The 21,412-nt window shown below is 37.8% G+C and overlaps 1 protein-coding gene across 4 annotated transcripts in view; it reads right to left on the bottom strand.

Annotated features, from left to right (window-relative positions):
* The window catches only part of ASH1L (ASH1 like histone lysine methyltransferase), a 180,946-nt gene that overhangs the window by 70,179 nt on the left and 89,355 nt on the right, over positions 1-21,412 (bottom strand). For all 4 annotated transcript variants that reach the window (XM_038543095.1, XM_038543093.1, XM_038543094.1 and 1 more), the window contains one exon: positions 17,195-17,374. In XM_038543095.1, the coding sequence (XP_038399023.1) occupies positions 17,195-17,374 (180 nt within the window). The remainder of the gene's footprint in view (positions 1-17,194; positions 17,375-21,412) is intronic.

Below are 21,412 nucleotides of genomic sequence, written 5' to 3'. Positions count from 1 at the left end.
GTCTGTCTTTGGCTCAGGTCATGACCCTGGCGTTCTGGGATCCAGTCCCACATCAGGCTCCCTACAGGGAGCCTGCTTATCCCTCTGCCTGTCTTTGCCTCTCTCTCCGTCTTTCATGAATGAATGAATGAATGAAGAAAGAAAGAAAAAAGCAAGGAAGGAAGGAAGAAAGAAGGAAAGAAAGAGAGAAAGAAAGAAAAACTGGAAACACAAATAGGGAAAGACATTCGCACTCTTGTTCAATGCAGCAGCATTATTTACAGTAGCCAAAACATGGAAACAGCCTGTCTACTGACAGATAAAGGATAAAGGAAATGTATGTATGTATAAACATACAAGAATACTATTTAGTTATAAAAAGGAGTATGTCCTAGGGTGCCTGAGTAGCATAGTCGGTTGAGTGACCGACTCTTGGTTTCGACTCAGGTCCTGATCTCAGGGTTGTGGGATTGAGCCCCGCATCAGACTCCATGCTGCTCAGTGTGAAGTCTGACTAAAACTCTCTCTCCCTCTGCCCCTCTTCCCTCTACCTTCTCAAATCTTTTTTTTTTCAAATAAATAAATAAATCTTAAAAAAAGACTCTCTCCCTTGTCCCTCCCCTGTATTCTCTCTCAAATAAAAATAAACAAACAAACAAGGATGTCCTGTCATTTGTGACAATACAGATGGACCTTGAAGCATTATGCTAAGTGAAATGAATCAGAGAAGGACAAATGCCATATGATCTAATATATATGTGGAATCTTCAAGAACAACAGAAACTCAAACTCCTAGATACAAAGAACAGACTAGTAGCTGCCAGAGGTAGAGTTGCAGGATGGGTGAAGATGTGTAGAAGTGGTGTAAATAAACTTTCAGTTATGAGAAAAGGAATGCCTGGGGATGTGATGCACAGCGTGGAGGCCATAGTTAATAATACTGTACTGCATAGTTTAAAGTTTGTGAAGAGAAAAAAAAAAGTTTGTGAAGAGAGTGGTGGATCTTAAAAGTTCTTATCACAAGAAACAAAATTGTACATATGTGTGGTGATGGATGTTAACTAATTGTGGTGATCATTTCACAGTACATACATAAATTGGACAATTATGTTATACGCCTGAAACCAATACTTTATATGTCAATTATATCTCAAACTATAAAAAGAACGTAAAATTTAGGAATTAGATACAAATGCTAAAACTACTAGGTGAAAGTCTAATAAGGAACAGGATATTAACATAATTTTAAAGCATCTCTGCAAATATTAGTTATATAGGAAAACTCCCAACTTTACAATGAAATAACCTGCTGGATGGCATAGGGACTGATCCAAGTGAGTTATCACCACTGGCACAGTGATACCCTATGCTTCCTGATTCACTGAGAAGAAAACATCACACTTCTGTGGTGCTCCTGCCAAAGATGCACACTTTATTTATGAAGAAACATCAGAAAAACTCAAATTTAATGATCTTTTATTTGGAAACAACTCTTCTGTACTTTTAAAAAATGTCAATATGATGAAAGTCAAAGACAGACTGAAGCACTGTTCAAATTATAGGGGAATAAACGTCAACAAGATGTGACATATGATCATATACTGCATCCTGAATCTGTTAAAAAAGCTGTTAAAAAAAGAACATTACTGACGCAACGAGTGAAAGCTGATTATGAACTGTATGTTAGGTAATAGTATTGTAGTGATGTTAAAGATCCTGAATTTAATATTTTATCCTGTTTATATAAGAAAATGTCCCTTGATCTTAGGAAATACATGCTGAAATATTTATGAGTAATGTGTCAGAATGTCTTAACTTCTTATCATCAAATAACTGAGGAAAAAAGTGTGTGTGTGTGCGTGTGAGAGTGAGAGGCTAAGAGAGGAGAGGTGAGGACAGGCGAGGTAGGGAAGGGAGTAGAGAAAGAAGTGGCAGAATATCAAAACTGGATAAATCTGGATGAAAGTTATGTGTGTTTCTATAAAATCTTGGTGATCATTTTCTTAAGTTATCATAGACTATGCATAAAAATAGAGAATAAATAAATCATGTAGGGAGTATATTAAAAAATTTTGTAAGATAATCTAATTCACTCTGATAATAGGATTTAGTGTTTAAATAAGTATAAATTTCTTTAAAACCAAATAGCTACAGGAAAGACAGGACCAAAATCATGATGAAAGGTAAAGAAAATCTGTATTGGGGTTAAATTAAAACATTGTTCTGGTGGAAAACACAATAGAACATATTTGAAAGGCTATTGTGATAAGAGATAGGATCTCTTAAGAGTTTAGGATTATGACAGATGCACTAAAATATAACTGACTTAAATGACAATGTATATAAAAACTCTCTATGTAAATGTCAATGGAGCATACAAATTGTAATAATAGTTGATCACAGAAACCGTGCTTTTATACACACACACACACAACAAACCTTCAACACAAAATCTGTCATTTACTATATTTTGGAGTATCTTTCTTGGGTGAATAGGAAAAGCATAAACTGAAATAATTTCCTTACATATTTGTTGCCAAGTAAGAGGGTAGATGCTACTTGTAGAACTTAAAATTTTCTAAGATTTTAGGTCATATGTATTATATTTTAGGAATTCAGGCAGTTGGTTCTTTTTTTCTCTTTAAAATATATTTTAAAAAAGTCTAGGTCCTATAAGATTTACAAGACAAAGGAAGTGAAGTGAACTCATGGCCTAAAGAAATTTATGGTATGATGGAAGCAAACATGCCCAGATTACTAACCTTTACTAAAAGAAAACGAAATGTAAAATTAATTTCAACTACAGAGAATTAAAGACACTTTAATGAGAAAATGTTTCAGATTTTGAATAAGGTTTGAAAGAATGAGTGGGGTTGTTTGTCAAGTAAAAGGGAAGAAGGAGGTAGGTTTTTTTTTCTTTAAGGAAGGTAGTTTTGACAATGTATAGCAAACACCTAGGATAAGCACTGAGAGGAAAGGATGGAGAAATTGGGGAAAATTAGCAGATGTTGTGGGTAAGAGGAATGAATACTTTAAGGAGTGTAACAAGGGGCACCTGAGTGGTTCAGGCTGTGATCCTGGGGTCCAGGGATGCAATCCCGAGTTGGGCTCCTGGCTCAATGGGGAGCCTGCTTTGCCCTCTCCTTCCACCCCTCTCCCTGTTTGTGCTCTCGCTCTTTCTCAAATAAATAAAGTAAGTCTTAAAGGAGTTATTTTCATCTGAGGTCACAATTAGTGATAATGGAGTAAGAAAGTCATTTTTTTTTTTTTAAACTTTTATTTATTTACTCATGAGAGACAGAGAGAGAGGCAGAGACACAGGCTGAGAGAGAAGCAGTCTCCATACAGGGAGCCTGATGCGGGACTCGTTCCTGGGACTCCAGGATTACACCCTGGGTGTGAAGGCAGATGCTTAACCGCTGAGCCACCCAGGTGTCCCAGGAAAGACATTTAAAAAAATTTATTGAATATCTACTTACTTCCTACATGTTAAGCATTTAATCCTCCACAGGTCTATGAAATAGGTCCTCTTTAATAGTGACACTGTTCAGATGAGGACACTGAGGACTTCAGTTCAGAACACACCCAACTTCATATACGTACGTTAGTGAGTGATGGAGTTGGATTTGAGACTAGTTCTATAATCACAACTTAATGCACTTTCCTTAATTAATTTAAGAATCATGTGACTCTACCCCTTTTCTCCTTAGACAATCTATGCTGTACTCTACATGCAGTTAAACTTTTGAAAATACTAATTTCACAACCTTGCTGACAATGTTAACATTTCTCAACACTCTACCAACGAATACTACTTTATATAACTGATTTATCTAACTAATTTTGTTTAGATTAACAGAAATTTACATGATTTTAGCATAATTATCAACAGGGAGATTTCCAGAATCCTATTAAAAGGAAACTCCTGGGGTGCCTGGATGGCTTAGTTGGTTGAGCATCAGTCTTTGGCTCAGGTCATGATCTTGGCATCCTGGGATCTAGCCTCATGTCGGGCTCCCTGCTGAGCTTCCCCTTCTCCCTCTGCCTGTTGCTCCCCACTGCTTGTGTACTCATGCTCTGCACCCCGCCCCCCGTCAAACAAATAAAATCTTAAAAAAACAAAACAAAACAAAACGGAAAATCCTATTACCTATGAAAAGGTATATTAAATCATACCTGGGGTAAAATATTTCTGAACAAAACTTACAGAGAACAGGGCCATGAATGAATCCCTGTGATGCTCTTTCATGCACAGCAGTATGGCAGGGTTTGTCCTAGGATGGGAAACTCGGAGGGGAGGATGTGAAAGCATATTTCTTCGTGATGTCATCTGTCCCTAACCCTTCTATCAATCAAAACCCTGTTACCCCACAACTTGAAAGCACTGAGAAGCAGGACACCTTTTTAAATAAAGTGAAAAGTTAAGATTACATTTTCAGATTACTACGTAAACTTTACCAGCCCTAACGTTTTATCTCATAAACTAAATAATGTCAAAATATACCTAGGTGCCTCTGGGCATCATCTATAGGAGGAACTATTAGGAATAACTGAAATGTTATGAAACTATAATATGTCTACATATTCAATTACTATGAAACTATAAAAACTATATTTTGGATGTATAAAAATGTTCATAGCAGCATTAATCATGACAGCAAAAAAGTACAAAAAACCCAAGTGTCCAACTGGCAAATGGGTAACTGAAATGTGGTATATCCAACAGTGGGAGATATCTGAGAAGAAAAAAGGAAATGATACATGTTACAGCATATATGAATCTTGGAAACAATATGCTAAGTGAAATAAATCAGTCACAAAGGACCCTATTTTGTGTGATTCCATATACAAAATGTCCAGAAAAGACATTTACAGAGACAGATAGTAGATGAAAGTAGATGAGGAAATTAGGGGAGATCATCACTAAACTACATGGAGCTTCTTTCTGCGATAATGAAAATGTTCTAAAATTGATTGTGGTGATGAATGTACACTCTGTGAATATATCAAAAGTCATTGAAATGTATACTTTTAACAGGTTAACTGTATGGTATATGAATTGAATCTCAAACGTTTAGGTTTTCCCTGAGCTCAGAGACCTGAAGAAGCAGACTCTCTTTTTCTTTGCTGCTGCCCTTAAAGAAGAAAACCACCACTGAGCTCTGCAACTACAAGAAAATGAATAGGAGCTTAGAATAAAAGGTGAGCCTCAGATGAGATCACAGACCCAGCTGATACCCTGATTTGAGCCCTGTGAGATACAGAACTGAAGTGCCCAGACTCCTAAAATTCTGGGGAAATTATCCTTGAGATAGTAAGTGGGTGATGTTTTAAACTGTTAAGATTGTGGTAAATTTGTTACACAGTAATAAAAAATTAATACACACGGATTTGTGCATATACATATATACACCTTGTAGAAGATTTTCAAATTTCCTTCCTTTTTAAGGCTATATAATATCCCATTCTATGTACAGAATATAATTATTTGAAGCACCTTAGATCTTGTTATTTATTAATGTATATTAAATCTTATCTATTAAATCCATCAGGCCTATATTGAGGAACAATCAAAGCAGAAATAACAATTGTTAATGAAGTCACTTTACTACCACTGGGGGGGGTGGGGTTGGGGGAGCGGGGAAGAGCAACACAGCAGCTGCTGTCTAGTTAATGGCAGCTGCAAACAAACTTTTCCCTGGCCATAAACATGAGAGAGACTGAGGCTTCCATAAAAAAAGAGAGCGGAATGTAAATATGATTGTGGACTCTCTAACCCATCTCCATTCCCAAGTGGAAGACTGAGCTTTAATAAATCATGATTTATAATTCCCACAAATACACAGTTATGGCCTGATGGCTCTACCTCCACATTAGAAGCCAAATCACATGTGGAGAGTTCTTTTTTTTTTTTTTTTAAATTTTTATTTATTTATGATAGTCACACAGAGAGAGAGAGAGAGAGAAAGAGAGAGAGGCAGAGGGAGAAGCAGGCTCCATGCACCGGGAGCCCAACGTGGGATTCGATCCCGGATCTCCAGGATCGCGCCCTGGGCCAAAGGCAGGCGCCAAACCACTGCGCCACCCAGGGATCCCATGTGGAGAGTTCTTTAATCATCTCTGTTAATGCAATCTTACCTGCTTTTTATTAAAAAAAAAAAAAAAAAAAAAGTCACTTCTGGACACATTGGTTGACAACAGTATCATTTATTATTTTAGAAAATGATTTTTTATTTTCTTCTAGGAAAAAAAAGGTAAGAAGAGCCTGTTACTACTTCAATCATGATGGGAGACTATAGAAAAAAAGAGATCAGGAAACAGGACTTAGAAGACAAATGCATAAAAAGTACTTATAAATGAATATTTTGGGAGACAGAAAAAAAATGTAATATGTAACATCAATAACCTAAAAGGGCATGTATATGGAGCTTTACAGGAGTACAGTTTGTGTATGTAATTGAAATTAACTTGGTATCAATACAAATTACATAGTTATAACTTTGGGAAGTTATATGTAATCTCCATGGTAACCATAACAAAAAGAGCTATAGACTACACCCAAAAAGGACTGAAGAGAATCAAAACGTTTCACTACAAAAAGATCAACTAAACACAAAAGAAGACAGTAGAAGAGGACATGAGGTTCAAAAGCTGTAAGACATATGGGAAATAACAAAATTTTGACAAGTGTAAGTTCTTCCCTATTGGTAATTATTTTAAATGTGAGTGGATGAAATTCTCCAGACAAAAGGCAGAGTGAAACAAAATGGATAAAAAAAAAAAAAGAAAAAGAAAAAGAAAAAGAAAAAAACATGATTCAACTATATACTGTCTATAGGAAACTCTATTTTTATTTTATTTTATTTATGTATTTTAGAGAGAGAGAAAGCATGCGTGTAGGCACAAGTGGGGGGTGGGATGGGTAGAGGAAGAGAGAACCCCAAAGTGGGGTTCAATTTCAAGACCCTGCGATCATGACCTGAGACGAAATCAAGAGTCAGATGCTCCACTGACTGAGAAACCCAGGCACCTCAAGAGACTTATTTTTGATCAGGACACAAAGAGGTTGAAAGGAAAAAGATAGAAAAAAGATACTCAAGTAAACAGTAACCAAGAGAGAACAGAATGACTATAGTATCAGACAAAAGAGATTTCTTTTTTTTTTTTTAATTTTTATTTATTTATGATAGTCACAGAAAGAGAGAGAGAGAGAGGCAGAGACACAGGCAGAGGGAAAAGCAGGCTCCATGCACCGGGAGCCCAATGTGGGATTCGATCCCGGGTCTCCACGATCGCGCCCTGGGCCAAAGGCAGGCGCCAAACTACTGCGCCACCCAGGGATCCCAGACAAAAGAGATTTCAAGTAAAAAACTGTTAAAAGAGACAAAGAAGGACATTAAATATTGACAAGAATCTGTCCACTTAGAAGCAATAATCATCATACTCACCAAACATCAAAGGACCCAAAATGTATGAAGAAATGTTCAAAGAATTGAAGGAAAAAACAGACAGCTGTACAGGAATAGCTGGAGACTTCAACCAATTCCAGTAATGGTTAGAACCACTACTACAGAGATCAATACAGATTTGAACATTATAACCAATTAGATCTAAAGGAAATATAAAAGAATACTTCATGCAACAAGAGATTACATAGTTTTCTCAAATGCACATAGTACATTCTCCAGGACAAGTCATATATTAGGCCACAAGTTAAGTCTTAATAGATTTAAAAAGACTGAAATCATACAGAGTATTTTTTCTGATCAGGAAATCTGGAAAATCCAACGTGGAAATCAAACAACATACTCTTAACCAACCAATAGGTCTAGTAAGAAATCACAAGGGGAAATGGAAAGTATCTTGAAGTGAATGAGAATGAAAACACAAACAAATAAAACTTATCTGATACAGTAAAAACAGTGGTAAAAAGGAAATTTATAGGTAAAACACACATACATTCAAACAGAAGAAAGATTTCAAATCAATAGCTGTACAATCTACAGTCAATCGAAAAGCCACTGTGGAAAAGTTTGGTGGTTCTTTAAAAAGCTAAACATAATAAGGATCTGGCACTTCTACTTCAAAGCATAGCCACAAAAACTGAAAGCAGGGACTCAAACAAATACACCTATGCCAGCATTCACTGCAGGATTATTCACAAGAGCCAAAAGGTAGAAACAACCCACGTGTTTGTTAACAAATGAGAAAGTAAACAAAATGTAGCACGTCCATACAATGGAATGTTATATTGGCTGTAAAAAAGAATAATGTACTGACACGTGCTACAATATGGGTGAACACTTAAGACATTATCAAATAATCCAGAAAAAAAAAAGCACAAATACTCTATGATTCCATTTACATGGGACAGCTACAATAGGCAAACTGACAAATGCAAAGCACATTAGACGTTACTGCTTAAAGGTTAGAGACTGTCTGGGGGGAATGAAAAATGTTGGAGGGCACCTGAGTGGCTCAGTTGGTTAAGCGATTGCCTTCAGCTGAGGTCCCAATCCCTGAGTCCTGGGATCAAGACCCACCCCACCTCAGGCTTCTTGCTCAACAGGGAGTCTGCTTCAAATTCTCTCCCCTTCCCCAGCCCCACCCTTGTGTTCTCTCTCTCACACTCTCAATTTCCCTCTCACATATATAAGATTAAAACTTAAAGATTAGGGATCCCTGGGTGGCGCAGTGGTTTGGCGCCTGCCTATGGCCCAGGGCGCGATCCTGGAGACCCAGGATCGAATCCCACATCGGGCTCCCGGTGCATGGAGCCTGCTTCTCCCCCTGCCTGTGTCTCTGCCTCTCTGCCTCTCTCTCTCTCTCTCTCTCTTTCTCTCTCTGTGACTATCATAAAAATAAATAAATAAAAATAAAATGATTTGAATTAAAAAAAAAAAAAAACTTAAAGATTAAAAAAAAGGAAAAGTTGGGGTGTCTGGGTGGTTCAGTCAGGGTGAAGCATCTCCTTTTGGCTCAGGTAATGAATCCAAGGTCCTTGGATGGAGTCTGCTTCTCCCTCTCCCTCAGCCTTCCCCCACCCCCAGCTTGTGCTTTCATAAATTAAACAAACAAACAAACAAACACATAAATACATTAAAAAAAAAGGGGGGGGGGAATGCGTGGGTGGCTCAGTGGTTGAGCATCTGCCTTTGGCTCCAGGCATGATCCCGGGTCCTAGGATCGAATCCTGCATCAGGTTCCCCACAGGGAGCCTACTTCTCCTTTTGCCTATGTCTCTCTATATATATCTCTTATGAACAAATAAAATCTTATTATTTATTTATTTATTTATTAAAGATTTTATTTACTTATTAATGAGAGACACAGAGAGAGAGAGAGAGAGAGAGAGAGAGGCAGAGACACAGGCAGAGGGAGAAGCAGGCTCCACGTAGGGAGCCTGACATGGGACTGGATCCCAGGTCTCCAGAATCACATCCTGGGCTGAAGGTGGTGCTAAACCGCTCAGCTACCCAGGCTGTCCATAAATAAAATCTTTAAAAATATATTAAAAAAAAATAAGAATGTTGAAAATAGATGGTGGTAAAGACTGCACAATACTGTGAATGCAATTAATGACACCAAACTGTAAACTTAAAAAATGTTGGAAATGTCAAATTCTGGTATTTTACCACAATAAGAAACTAATTTTAATAATAAAATATAAATATTATTAATATATGAATTCATATTATAGAAGTATTCATGCTTACATGGTAAAAATTAATGTAATATACTAAAAACTATGAACTTAAAATAAGGTTAATTGTATGGTATGTGAATTACATCTCAATAAAACTGTTTAGAAAAAGGAGGAGGATAGGAAACACTCTTGGGGAGAGTGAGATGCAGAGTGCCTACTGTGTGCCAATTATTTCATATATATATAATTTCACTTGGATAGCAATGGAGGAGACACTAGAATGCATACTTTAGAGAGAAACATTCAGCTAGGGAACATGAAAAAGCTCTGAAGATGGACAGTGATAATGGTTACACAGCAAAGTAGTGTATTTAATGCCACTGAACAGTGCACTTAAAATTATTAAAATGGTTAACTTCATGTTATATGTATTTAAGCACAATAGTAGTTAATTAAAATATATTAAAACATGAAGGTGCCTTTGTTTTTAATACTTTATCGTGGGACATCAGTCTTGGCAATAATTTTTTGAATCTGATACCAAAAGCAAAGGCAAATAAAGTAAAAATGAACAAGTTGGACTACATCAAACTAAAGGTCATCTGTATAGTAAAGGAAACCACCAATAAAATGAAAAAGCAATCTACCAAATGGGAGAAAATATTTGTAAATCATCTATCTGATAATAGGTTAATATCTAAAATATATAAAGAACGTGTACAATTCAACAGTAAAAAACAATTCAACTTAAAAAATGGGTGGAGGCTCTGACCTGAGTAGACATTTTCCCAAAGACATTCAGATTGCCAAAGGACACATGAAAAGATGCTCATCACTCATTATCAGGGAAGAGCAACTCAAAACCACAAATGAGAGATCACCTCATATTCATGAGAATGGCTGTTAGCAAAAAGAAGAGAAATGCAAGAAACAACATATGCTGGGAGGGAGTGGAGAAAAGGGAGCCTGTGTGTGCTGTTGGTGGGAATGAAAACTGGTGCAGCCACTGTGGAAAACAGCATGGAGGTTCCTCAAAAAAATTAAAAATATAACTACCATACGATCCTGCAATTCTACTTCTGGGTATTTATCCTAAGAAATGAAAATATTACCTGGAAAAGATATATGCAACCTCACGTTCACTGTAGCACTATTTACAATATATGAAAGCAACCTACATGTCCCTTGATAGATGAATGGATAAAGAAAATATGGTATATATACACACAATGAAATATTATTCAGTCATAAAAATTAATAAAATCTTGCGATTTGCAACAACACAGATGGATTTTGAGGGCATCATGCTAAGTAAAGGAAGTCAGAGAAAGAGAAATATGTGATTTCACTTATAAGTGGAATCTAAAACAAGAACAGAAACAAAAAACCCCCAAACCCAAAGAACAAAATACCAAGCTCAGAGAACATACTGGTGTTGCCAGGAGTGTGGGGCTCTGGGGGGTTAGGTTAGGTGAAATGGGTCAAAGGAGTCAAAAGGTACAGCTTCTAGATATTAAATAAACAAACAAGGCATGGGGATGTAATGTAATGTACAGCATGGCAACTATAGTTAATAAAGCTATATTATATTATATATTGGGTACTGGCAGAAAAACAGACATATAGATCAATGGAACAGAATAGAGAACCCAGAAATGGATTCTCAACTCTGTGGTCAACTAATCTTCAACAGAGCAGGAAAGAATATCCAATGGAAAAAAAGGCAGTCTCTTCAACAAATAGTGTAGGGAAAATTGGACAGCCACACATAGAAGAATGAAACTGGACCACTTTCTTACACTGTACACAAATATAGACTCAAATGGATGAAAGACCTAAATGTGAGACAGGAATCCAAAGTCCTAGGGGAGAACGCATGCAGCAATCTTTTGACCTCAGCCACAGTAACTTCTTGCTAGACACGTCTCTAAAAGGAGAGCAGAACAAAAGGCAAAAATGAACTATTGGGACTTCATCAAGATAAAAAGCTTTTGCACAGCAAAGGAAACATTCGATAAAACCAAAAGACAACCAACAGAATGGGAGAGGATATTTGCAAATGACGTATCAGATAAAGGGCTAGTATCCAAAATTTATAAAGAACTTATCAAACTCAACACCCAAAAAACAAACAATCCAGTCAAGAAATGGGCAGAAGACATGAACAGATACAAATCAAAACCACAATGAGATGCCACCTTATACCTGTCAGAAGGCTAAAGACAGAAGTCAGGAAATGACAGATGTTGGCAAGGATGAGGAAAAGGAGGAACCCTGTACACTGCTGGTGGAAATGTAAGCTGGTGTAGCCACTCTGGAAAACAGTACGGATATTCCTCAAAAAGTTGAAAATAGAGGTACCCTACGACTCAGCAATTGCACTACTGGGTATTTACCTCAAAGATACAAATGTAATGATCTAAAGGGGCACCTGCACCCCAATGTTTATAGCAGCAATGTCCACAACAGCCAAACCATGGAAAGAGCCCAGATGTCCATCAATGGATGAATGGATAAAGAAGATGTGGTATATATACACAATGGAATATGACTGAGCCATCAAAAAAAATAAAAATAAATAAGGAAATCTTGTTATTTGCAATGATGTGGATGGAATTAGAGGATATTATGCTAAGTGAAATAAGTCAATCAGAGAAAGACAATTATCATAGGATTTCACTCATATGTGAAATTTAATAAACAAAACAGAGGATCCTAGGGGAAGAGAGGAAAAAACAGACCAAGACAAAATCAGGGAAACAAACCAGAAGAGACTCCTTTTTTTTTTTTTTTTTAAGAAGAGACTCTTAATCATAGGAAACAAACTGAGGGTTGCTGGAGGGGAGGGGAATTGGGGAATGGGGTAACTGGGTGATGCACATTAGGAGGGCACATGATGGAATGAGATTGATGCATCACTGACCTCTACCTCTGAAACCAATACTACATTATGTGTTAAGTAATTGGATTTAAATAAATTAAAAAAAAAAGCTATATTGTATATTTCAAAGTTGCTAAGAAAATAAATCTTGGGTGGCTCAGACAGTTGGGTGTTAAACTCCTGATTTCTGCTCAGGTCGTGATCTCAGGGTGGTGAGATTGAGCCCCACATTGGGCTCTGTGCTCAGTGGGGAATCTGCTCGAGATTCTGCCCCTCCTCCTCCCTTTGTCCCTCTCCCACTTGCACACATGTTCCCTCCCTCTCTAAAACAAACAAATAAATCTTAAATAGAAAGGCGAAGAAAAAAAGTCTTATTCTCATGGTGGGGCACCTGGCTGGCTCAGTCAGTAGAACATGTGACTCTTGATCTTGAGATTGTGAGTTCAAGACCTACTTTCATTTGCTTAGTGACTGAAATATCAAATAAGCTGAATTTTCAACCTGGTTTACCTAAAAATGATGTGTGATCTGAGTAAGTCATTTAATCTTTTACTAACATCAGTAATTTCATCTGTATACAAACTGTATAGTTCAAAAGATTCATTTTACTCATAAAATTTCATTTTTATTATTTCAGAGAAACTAAAGTGCCCAAAATGTTACATGGCAGTGGTGGAACCAAAGACTCCTGTCCAAGGTAGTGTTAGTTTTCCTACACTATTTCCTCACCTGGAAAACCACAAAAGTATCCTGCTCCTTAATCAACCTTTTAACTTCTAGTTCTCCTCATCTAAGTCACCTCCCATGCCCATGCTGGTTTTATTTAGATCGACGTTTGATGGAGTCCCACTCTCCCCTCATAACTTTGTTTTTAAAAAATTTTAATTCCAGTATAGTTAAACATACAGTGTAATATTAGTTTCAGGTATACAATATAGTGATTCAACACCCCCATGAATCACCTAGTGCTCATCATGACAGCACTCCTTCCTCCCCCATCATGTTTCCCTTGCACCAACCCCCTCCCTACCCCCGCCTACCTTCCCTCTAGTGACCATCAGTTTGTTCTCTAGGGTGAAGTGTTCTTTGTTTCTTGGCTTGTCTCTTTCTTTTTCCTTTGTTTTGTTTCATTTCTTAAATTCCACATAGGAGTATGTAGAATCATATCCCCTCATAACTTTTTAAAACCTATAATGATTTATATACAAAAGAGTAACTTTGCAATTTCTTTGTACTGTTCTGTGGCCCAAAAACCAAACTGACAGAGCATGGAGGATTTTTGGGGGCAGGGAAGCCATTCTGTGTGATATTACAATGGTGGATACATGTCATTATACATTTATGAAAACCCAAATGACACCAAGAGTGAACCCTAATGTCAACTATGGACTTTGGGTGATAATGTTGTGTCAGTGTAGGTTTCACTGATTATAATACATCTAACACTCACTGTGGTGTAAGATATTGAAAATAGGAGAGGCTGAGAGGTCAGGGGGTGTATGCAAACTCTCTGTACTTTAGATCAATTTTACTGTGAACCTAAAACTGCTCAAAATAATTGTTTATAAATTAAACAACAAAATAAAGAAAAAAACAAATTGCTACAAACCACCACCAACCAGCCCACAAAAATATATTGGCTTCATAGTTTAGAAGAATGCATACATATTTCGGTCTGATCAATTTCTTTAAAATATTCCAAAATAAACCCTTTTTCTTCCTCCTTATTTCTAAAAGGTGAGTAGCTAGTTCTTACATAAACAGGGTGATATTTCAAGTCTATTCTCAGAGTAAAGACTTGTCTGACCAGAGACATTTATTTATTATTATTTAACATTTTTATGGGGAGTGAGGGGCAGAGGGACAGGTAGAGAGAATCTTTTTTTAAAAAAGATTTTATTTATTTATTTATTCATGAGAGACACACAGAGAGAAAGAGAGAGGCAGAGACACAGGCAGAGGAAGAAGCAGGCTCCATGTAAGGAGCCCGATGTGGGACTTGATCCTGGGATTCCAGGATCACGCCCTAGGCCGAAGGCAGGGGCCAAACTGCTGAGCCACCCAGGGATCTCCAGGAGAGAGATTCTTAAGCAGACTCCATGCCCAGCTTGAGCCCAATGCACGCAAATCAATCTCATGACCCTGAGATCATTACCTGAGCCAAAATCAAGAGTTGGTCGCTCAATGACTGAGCCACCCAGGTATCCCCATGACCAGAGACATTTTTTTTTAAAGATTTATTTATTTATTTATGATAGACAGAGAGAGAGAGAGAGAGAGAGAGAGAGAGGCAGAAACACAGGCAGAGGGAGAAGCAGGCTCCATGCAGGGAGCCCGATGCGGAACTCGATCCTGGGACTCCAGGATTGCGCCCTGGGCCAAAGGCAGGCGCCAAACCGCTGAGCCACCCAGGGATCCCCTAGAGACATTTTTCAAACAGTGATGTGGTTGAAGATACCAATCTTTTGACTCACAGTCTGACTTTATTATTAATTTCTCTTTTCAAGTATTTAATCCAGAAAAAGTACACTAATACAAACAGAAGCAAAACTTGAACTTACATTTTTTTTAGAACATGTGAGAAATAGATTTTTCTTTATTCAGAAAAAACATGCTTAAAATTATAACTGAAATAGCTCTTTCCAAGATACATTTCTATTTCCTCATTTGTAGTGACAGAATGCTAATTTTTTTATAAGGCATTGTCATCTGCAATATGAGCTATTATTTTTGAGCCTGATCTGTGGCTGAAGTGGGGCTCCAGGATTATGCTCTGGCCAGAGTCTATAAATGAGGTTTTTTTTTTTTTTTTTTTTTTTTAACTTTTTTTTATTTATTTATGATAGTCACACAGAGATAGAGAGAGAGAGAGGCAGAGACATAGGCAGAGGGAGAAGCAGGCTCCATGCACCGGGAGCCCGATGTGGGATTCGATCCCGGGTCTCCAGGATCGCGCCCTGGGCCAAAGGCAGGCGCCAAACCGCTGCGCCACCCAGGGATCCCTATAAATGAGGTTTTGAAGTTCCTTTCGTGGTCAGTTTGGGCTACTGTAACACATTACCACTGACTGGGTGGCTTAAACAACAAATGTTTATTTGCTTACTCGTCTGGAGGCTGGGAAGTCCAAGATCACAGCTGAGTTCTAATGAGAACATTGTTCCTGGCTTGCAATGACACCTTTTTGCTACTCCTCACATAGTGGAGAGAGATCACTGCTTTGTGTTTCTTCTTAGAAGGTCACTAATGCTATTCACAAGGGCAATTCCCTCATGACCTAATTACTTCCCAAAGGTCCCATCGCCAAATACCATCACATCACGGATTGGGGCTTCAAATTATGATTTGGGGCTGGGGTATGGGAAGATACACTCACGTCACACTGTTTCCTTACAAAGAAGGTACATGCTTTTCATACTCCCTTCTTTTCTGCTTTCTAAAATGAAGACTTATGGCTGAACACTAGCAGCTATGTTGGAACAAGAGGTAACCATAGAAATGGAAGCTTAATGTTGAAATGGAAGAACAGAAAGAAAGAGAAGTCTAGATCCCTGAAGATACTATGAAGTTACCACATTAACCGAAAAGTGTGTACTTCATAATATTTTTTAAATTAAAGGAAAGTGAATGTCTATCTTCTTAAAGCCTTGGATATTTGAGAGAATTTCCTATTACTCAGAGCTGAAACTAATAAGCTTAATGAATAAAACATTTTCATGATCAAAGCAGCAGAAATAGGGTACACTGAGTTTATGTGGCATCTACTTAGGTGGCATATCTATAGAAAATCTTTTCAATGCAAAATAAAGTGCTGTCATTTACACAGAGATCACTTGAAGCACATCAAATAAGATATATCTCTAAAATCTAATGTTTCCTCTTTCAATTTTACTCTTTCTTGCTAAAAATCAGACCCATCAGACCCTCATGACCTTTTGAGGGACACTGCATTTCTGCCATTAGTCACTCCCTCATTCGTTTCCTGCTCTGCTACTAGAGTTATCATCTTATAACACATACTGCACTTTTCATTTTCTTTCCTAAAAATATCATGTTTAATTTCCTATAGCCTAATGAGTTAAGTATCTTAGAGTCCATTAGGTCCATGGTTTTGTGGCCCCTAGCACGCAATGCTTATTTTCCACAACACCACTACATTATTTTTAATTAAGAAAAAAGGCACCATTAAAATCTAAACTTCAAATATATAATTTTTTTTTTTTCAAATATATAATCTAAAAAGGCAGAGAGAAGATAATGATCAGGGAAGATACTGAAACTAGTATTACACAATATGTTAACTGACTAGGATGTAAATAAAAAATTTAAATAATTGGGCAGCCCGGGTGGCTCAGCGGTTTAGCGTTGCCTTCGGCCCAGGGCCCGATCCTGGAGACCTGGTATCAAGTTCTGTGTCGGGCTCCCTGCGTGGAGCCTGCCTCTCTCTCTCTCTGTGTGTCTCTCATGAATAAGTAAATCTTTAAAAAAAAAATTGGAACAACAAAAATCAGAGAAAATTAGCCTCAACACAGTGCAGTATCATGAAAAAAGTGAACACTTACGTGTCTGTGCAGATTCATATTTGTGTATATTACATTTATATCGTGTTTTTTGGTAGTCAAAGTATTTTTTCGAACATGGAAGAATAACAGGTCTTTAAAGCATGTCAGCTGACAGGTAATACTACTTACTCTGTAGTTTTGTAAACGTCAGAATACAGCCCTGCTTTCTGATACTTCTTCTTTGGGGGACGTGGGGCCTTCTTTTCCCTTGGGATGAGAGAAAGCACAGGCTGCAAGGTACTTTCAGGTTCGGAAGGCTTGGCTGGGGTTTCAGGAGGACTGGGAATCTCAACTGCTGCTTCAGTAAAGCTAGAAAGAGAAGTTTGAAGGAAATTTTTATTATTGTCTATTTAAAGAACATGACAGCTTGTAAAACATGAAGTACGGAACTTACTCATCTGACCATGATGGATAACGATACCAGCCTTGTCCTCCTGACAGAAATCATTAGAAATACAGCAAATTACTATAAACCTGGAGAAGGTTTACAAAACAATTATCAGACATTGGACAAATAGTACACCACTGTGATCCCTGAGAAAATTGAAAAGAAAAAAAATAAAAACAATTAGAATAAGGGTGCGCCTGGGTGGCTCCATCAATTGGGAATCGAACACTTGATCTCTGCTCAGGTTCTGATCTCAGGGTGTGGGTTTGGGCCCTGCGTTGGGCTTCATGCTGGGTGTGGAGCTACTTAAATAAATAAATAAAAGTAAGAATAGTCCTACAACCAGTCTGCCTTTATAGGGGGGATGATGGTGTAGGGAGTAGAACAACAGCACAGAATAGCCAAAATGATAAACTGAAAAGACAAAGAGGTCAGAGCCCATAGAGGTTGAGGGCACTGCAGCTGGGTAGAGAGGAAAGTAATTCTAGAACATCGCGCAGGGGCGCCTGAGTGGCTCAGTCAGTGAAGTGTCTGCCTTTAGCTCACATCATGATCTCAGGGTCCTAGGATCAAGCCCCACCTTAGGCTCCCTGCTCAGTGGGGAGTCTATTTCTCCCTCTCCCTCTGCTGCTCTCCCTGCATGTGCTCTCTTTCCTGCTCATTCTCTCTCAAATACATAAATAAAATCTTAAAAAAATTTTTTTAAAGATTTATTTTATTCATTCATTATTTGTTCATTCATGAGAGACACACAGAGAGAGGCAGAGACACAGGCAGAGGGAGAAGCAGGCTCCATGCTGGGAGTCCAATGTGGGAACTCGATCCTGGGACTCTGGGATCAAGTCAAAGGCAGATGCTCATCTGCTGAGCCACCCACACGTCACTTAAAAAAAAAAAATTAAGTTGATTCCAGTTTCAGTTAAAGATGGAATAGATACCACCATTTACTCTTCCATTAAGCAAAACTAAAAATCCTGGAAATTATATGTAAAATAAATATAAATAGATTGGCTAGGGACCATGGGACCGATGCAATGACATGGCAGGGAATTTCCTAGATAGTCTTCCACTATTGAGTATGAGGCAAAAAGAATAAACTGTTTTCCTAATATTAAGGACAAGGAAATTGTCTGCTCTCATCATATATTCAACATGGAAGAAAAAAGGTTCTAGTCAATGCAAAAAAGGTGAAAAAAATCTCCAGATGAGCCAGTTCTCTAATTTCATTATTTTTCAAGACTGTTTTGGCTGTTTGGGATTCCTTGAGATTCCAGACGAATTTTAGGGTTTTTCTATTTCCACAAAATACATCCCTGGGATTCTGCACTGAATCTATAGATTGCTTTGAGTAGTTCTGATATTGTAACAGCATTAGAGCTTCCAGTCCATGAACATAGGCTGTCTCTCCAGTTAGTCACGTTGTCTTTCATCCTCACTGAACAATGTTTTGTCGTTTTCAACGTACAAGTTTTGCCCTCCTAAATTGATTCTTAACTATTCTTTAGTTATTTAGCTGTTCTTTGCCCTTCTAAATTTATTCTTAACTATTCTAGGAAAACTGTTGGTGTACAGAAATGCAGGTGATTTTGTGTGTGGATTCTGTGTTCTTCACTGCTGAACTCATTCAGTAGCTTAACAGGGTTTTTCTGTGAGAACTTCAAGGTTTTCTGCTTATAAAATCATGGTGTCTGTGAACAGAACTAATTTTAATTTTTCCTTTCCAATGTGGATGCCTTTTGCTTCTTTTCCTTGCCTTACTACTCTGGTTGGAAATTTTAATATGATGCTGAATTCAAGTGGCACAAGTGGGCATCTTCCCTCCTTCCTGGTATCAGGGGAAAAGCTCTCAATCTCTCACCAGAGCAGCTGACTACTGCAGTTTCTTTGTGTATGGCCATTTATTATGTTGAGGTAGTTTCTTTCTGATCCTAGACTGCTCAGAGTTTTTATCACAAACGTGTTAGAGCCTGTGAAATTATGTTTCTTCATTTATTAATAGGACTGTGTGATTTTTCTTCTTTAGTTTTTTGGTGTGATGAATAACCTTAATTGACTTTTAACTGTATTCTGGTTTGGATTTTTTTGAAGGTTTTATTTATTTACTTGAGAGAGAGCAAGCATGAGCAGTGGGGAGGGGCAGAGGGAGAGGGAGAGGGAGAAGCAGACTCCCTGCTCAGCAGGGAGCCTGATGAGGGTCATCCCAGGACTCTAGGATCATGAGTTGAGCTAAAGGCAGACGCTTAACCAACTGAGCTACTCAGGCGCCCCTGACTTTTAACTGTCAAATAAGTCTTGCATAACTGGGATAAATCATACTTGGTTATAGGTTCTATCTACCCATCCGTCTATCCAATCAATTTATTATTTATCTTTTTACCTGTCCTTATTTATTTAATTTATTATTTATTTCTTATTGTTCTCCTTACCAGGCAAATTCATTTCTATATCTGTGCTTTATCTTATTTCTTTTTTCTGCAATCAAAAATGTTTTCTGTTTCCCTCTTATCACCTACATATAAATTCTCTCAGTGCTGTTTCCCCAAGTTCTGTCCATAGACCATACACATCAGAATTATAATGAGGGCTTACAAGAAATGCAAATGCCTATTCATGGATTTAAAAAAACTTTTATTAATGAAGTCCTGGATGGACAACTTCCTAACCTTGCTAGTGTCTATACCCAACAGTGGGTGCACTCTCTCTCTTCTTTAAAGATTTATTTATTTATATTTGAGAGAGAGCCCATGAGCAAGCAAATGGGGGGAAGGGCAGAGGGAAAGAGAGAGGGAGAGAAAGAAAGGGAGAGGGAGAAAGAGAGAGAAGCAGACTCTCTGCTGAGCATGAAGCCTGACATGGGGCTTGATCTCACCATCCCAAGATTATAACCTGAGGCAAAATCAAGATCCAGATGCTTAATCAACTACATTGCCCAGGCACCCCTGGTCACTCCCTTTATAAGAGCATCCAACTCATGCTACTCAGGTTCTGGCACCCTTAGCTGGCCTGATGCTCTTCCCACTTTGTCCCAGTGGCCTAAGTCCTCATTCCATTAAGTCTCTAACATGAATCTCAGAGTCAATATGGTTTCCATACCCCATTTTGATACCTATACTCAATTACTTTACGCTAATATTTCAAGGGGCTCCTGGGTGGCTCAGGAGGTTGTGCCTGAGCAATTCTTGGTTTCTGATCAGGTCATGATCTTGGAGTAATGAGATCAATCCCTGTGTTGACCTCCACACTCAGCATGGAGTCTGCTTGCGATCCCCTCCCCACCATGCACATACTCTAAAAAACTGGTTTTATGGGGGTGCCTGGGTTGCTCAGTCAGTTAAGGGCTGGACTTTTTTTTTTTTAAGGGCTGGACTCTTGATTTGTCTTAGGTCATGATCTTAGGGTCATGAGATCGAGCTCCTTGTGGGGCTCTACACTGGGCATGGAGCCTGCTTAAGATTCTCTCCTCTGCACCTCCACTACCTGCATCCTCCATTTGTGCATGTGCTATGTATCTTAAAAAAAAAAAAAAAAAAAAAAAAAGAAGGGGAAAAAAAGGAAAAAAAGATAAACTATGGTTTTGTGATATATTTATCTATGCCAATATAATACTTTAATTTCATGTTTTTAATTTTTGTTTTCCCCCTTTTTTTGCTTCATAAAAGTAGTACCAGTTAGTAAATAATTTTTAGAGACTTCCTTTTTTACTTAATACTACATTTCTAAGACTCATCTATTATTATGTATCAGCTATAATTATTTTTTATTACCATATCATATTCCATTGTATAAAAAATTACAATATATTTATTCCTTTTCTTGGTAATCTTGGATATTTCCACTTTGTCTATGTTCTAACCAATCTTGCTACTATCTTTCTGAAAAGTGTTTTCTGGTGACTGTTGGGCAAGAGGTTTTTCTAAAGGGGAACTGCTAGATTATACAGTATTTATTTGTAATACATT

This window comes from Canis lupus, chromosome 7 (assembly GCF_011100685.1).
Source record: "Canis lupus familiaris isolate Mischka breed German Shepherd chromosome 7, alternate assembly UU_Cfam_GSD_1.0, whole genome shotgun sequence".
In the NCBI taxonomy this organism is placed as follows: Eukaryota; Metazoa; Chordata; class Mammalia; order Carnivora; family Canidae; genus Canis; species Canis lupus.
Note: the sequence above shows the minus strand (reverse complement) of the source record. Positions and strands in the feature narration are given on the sequence as shown.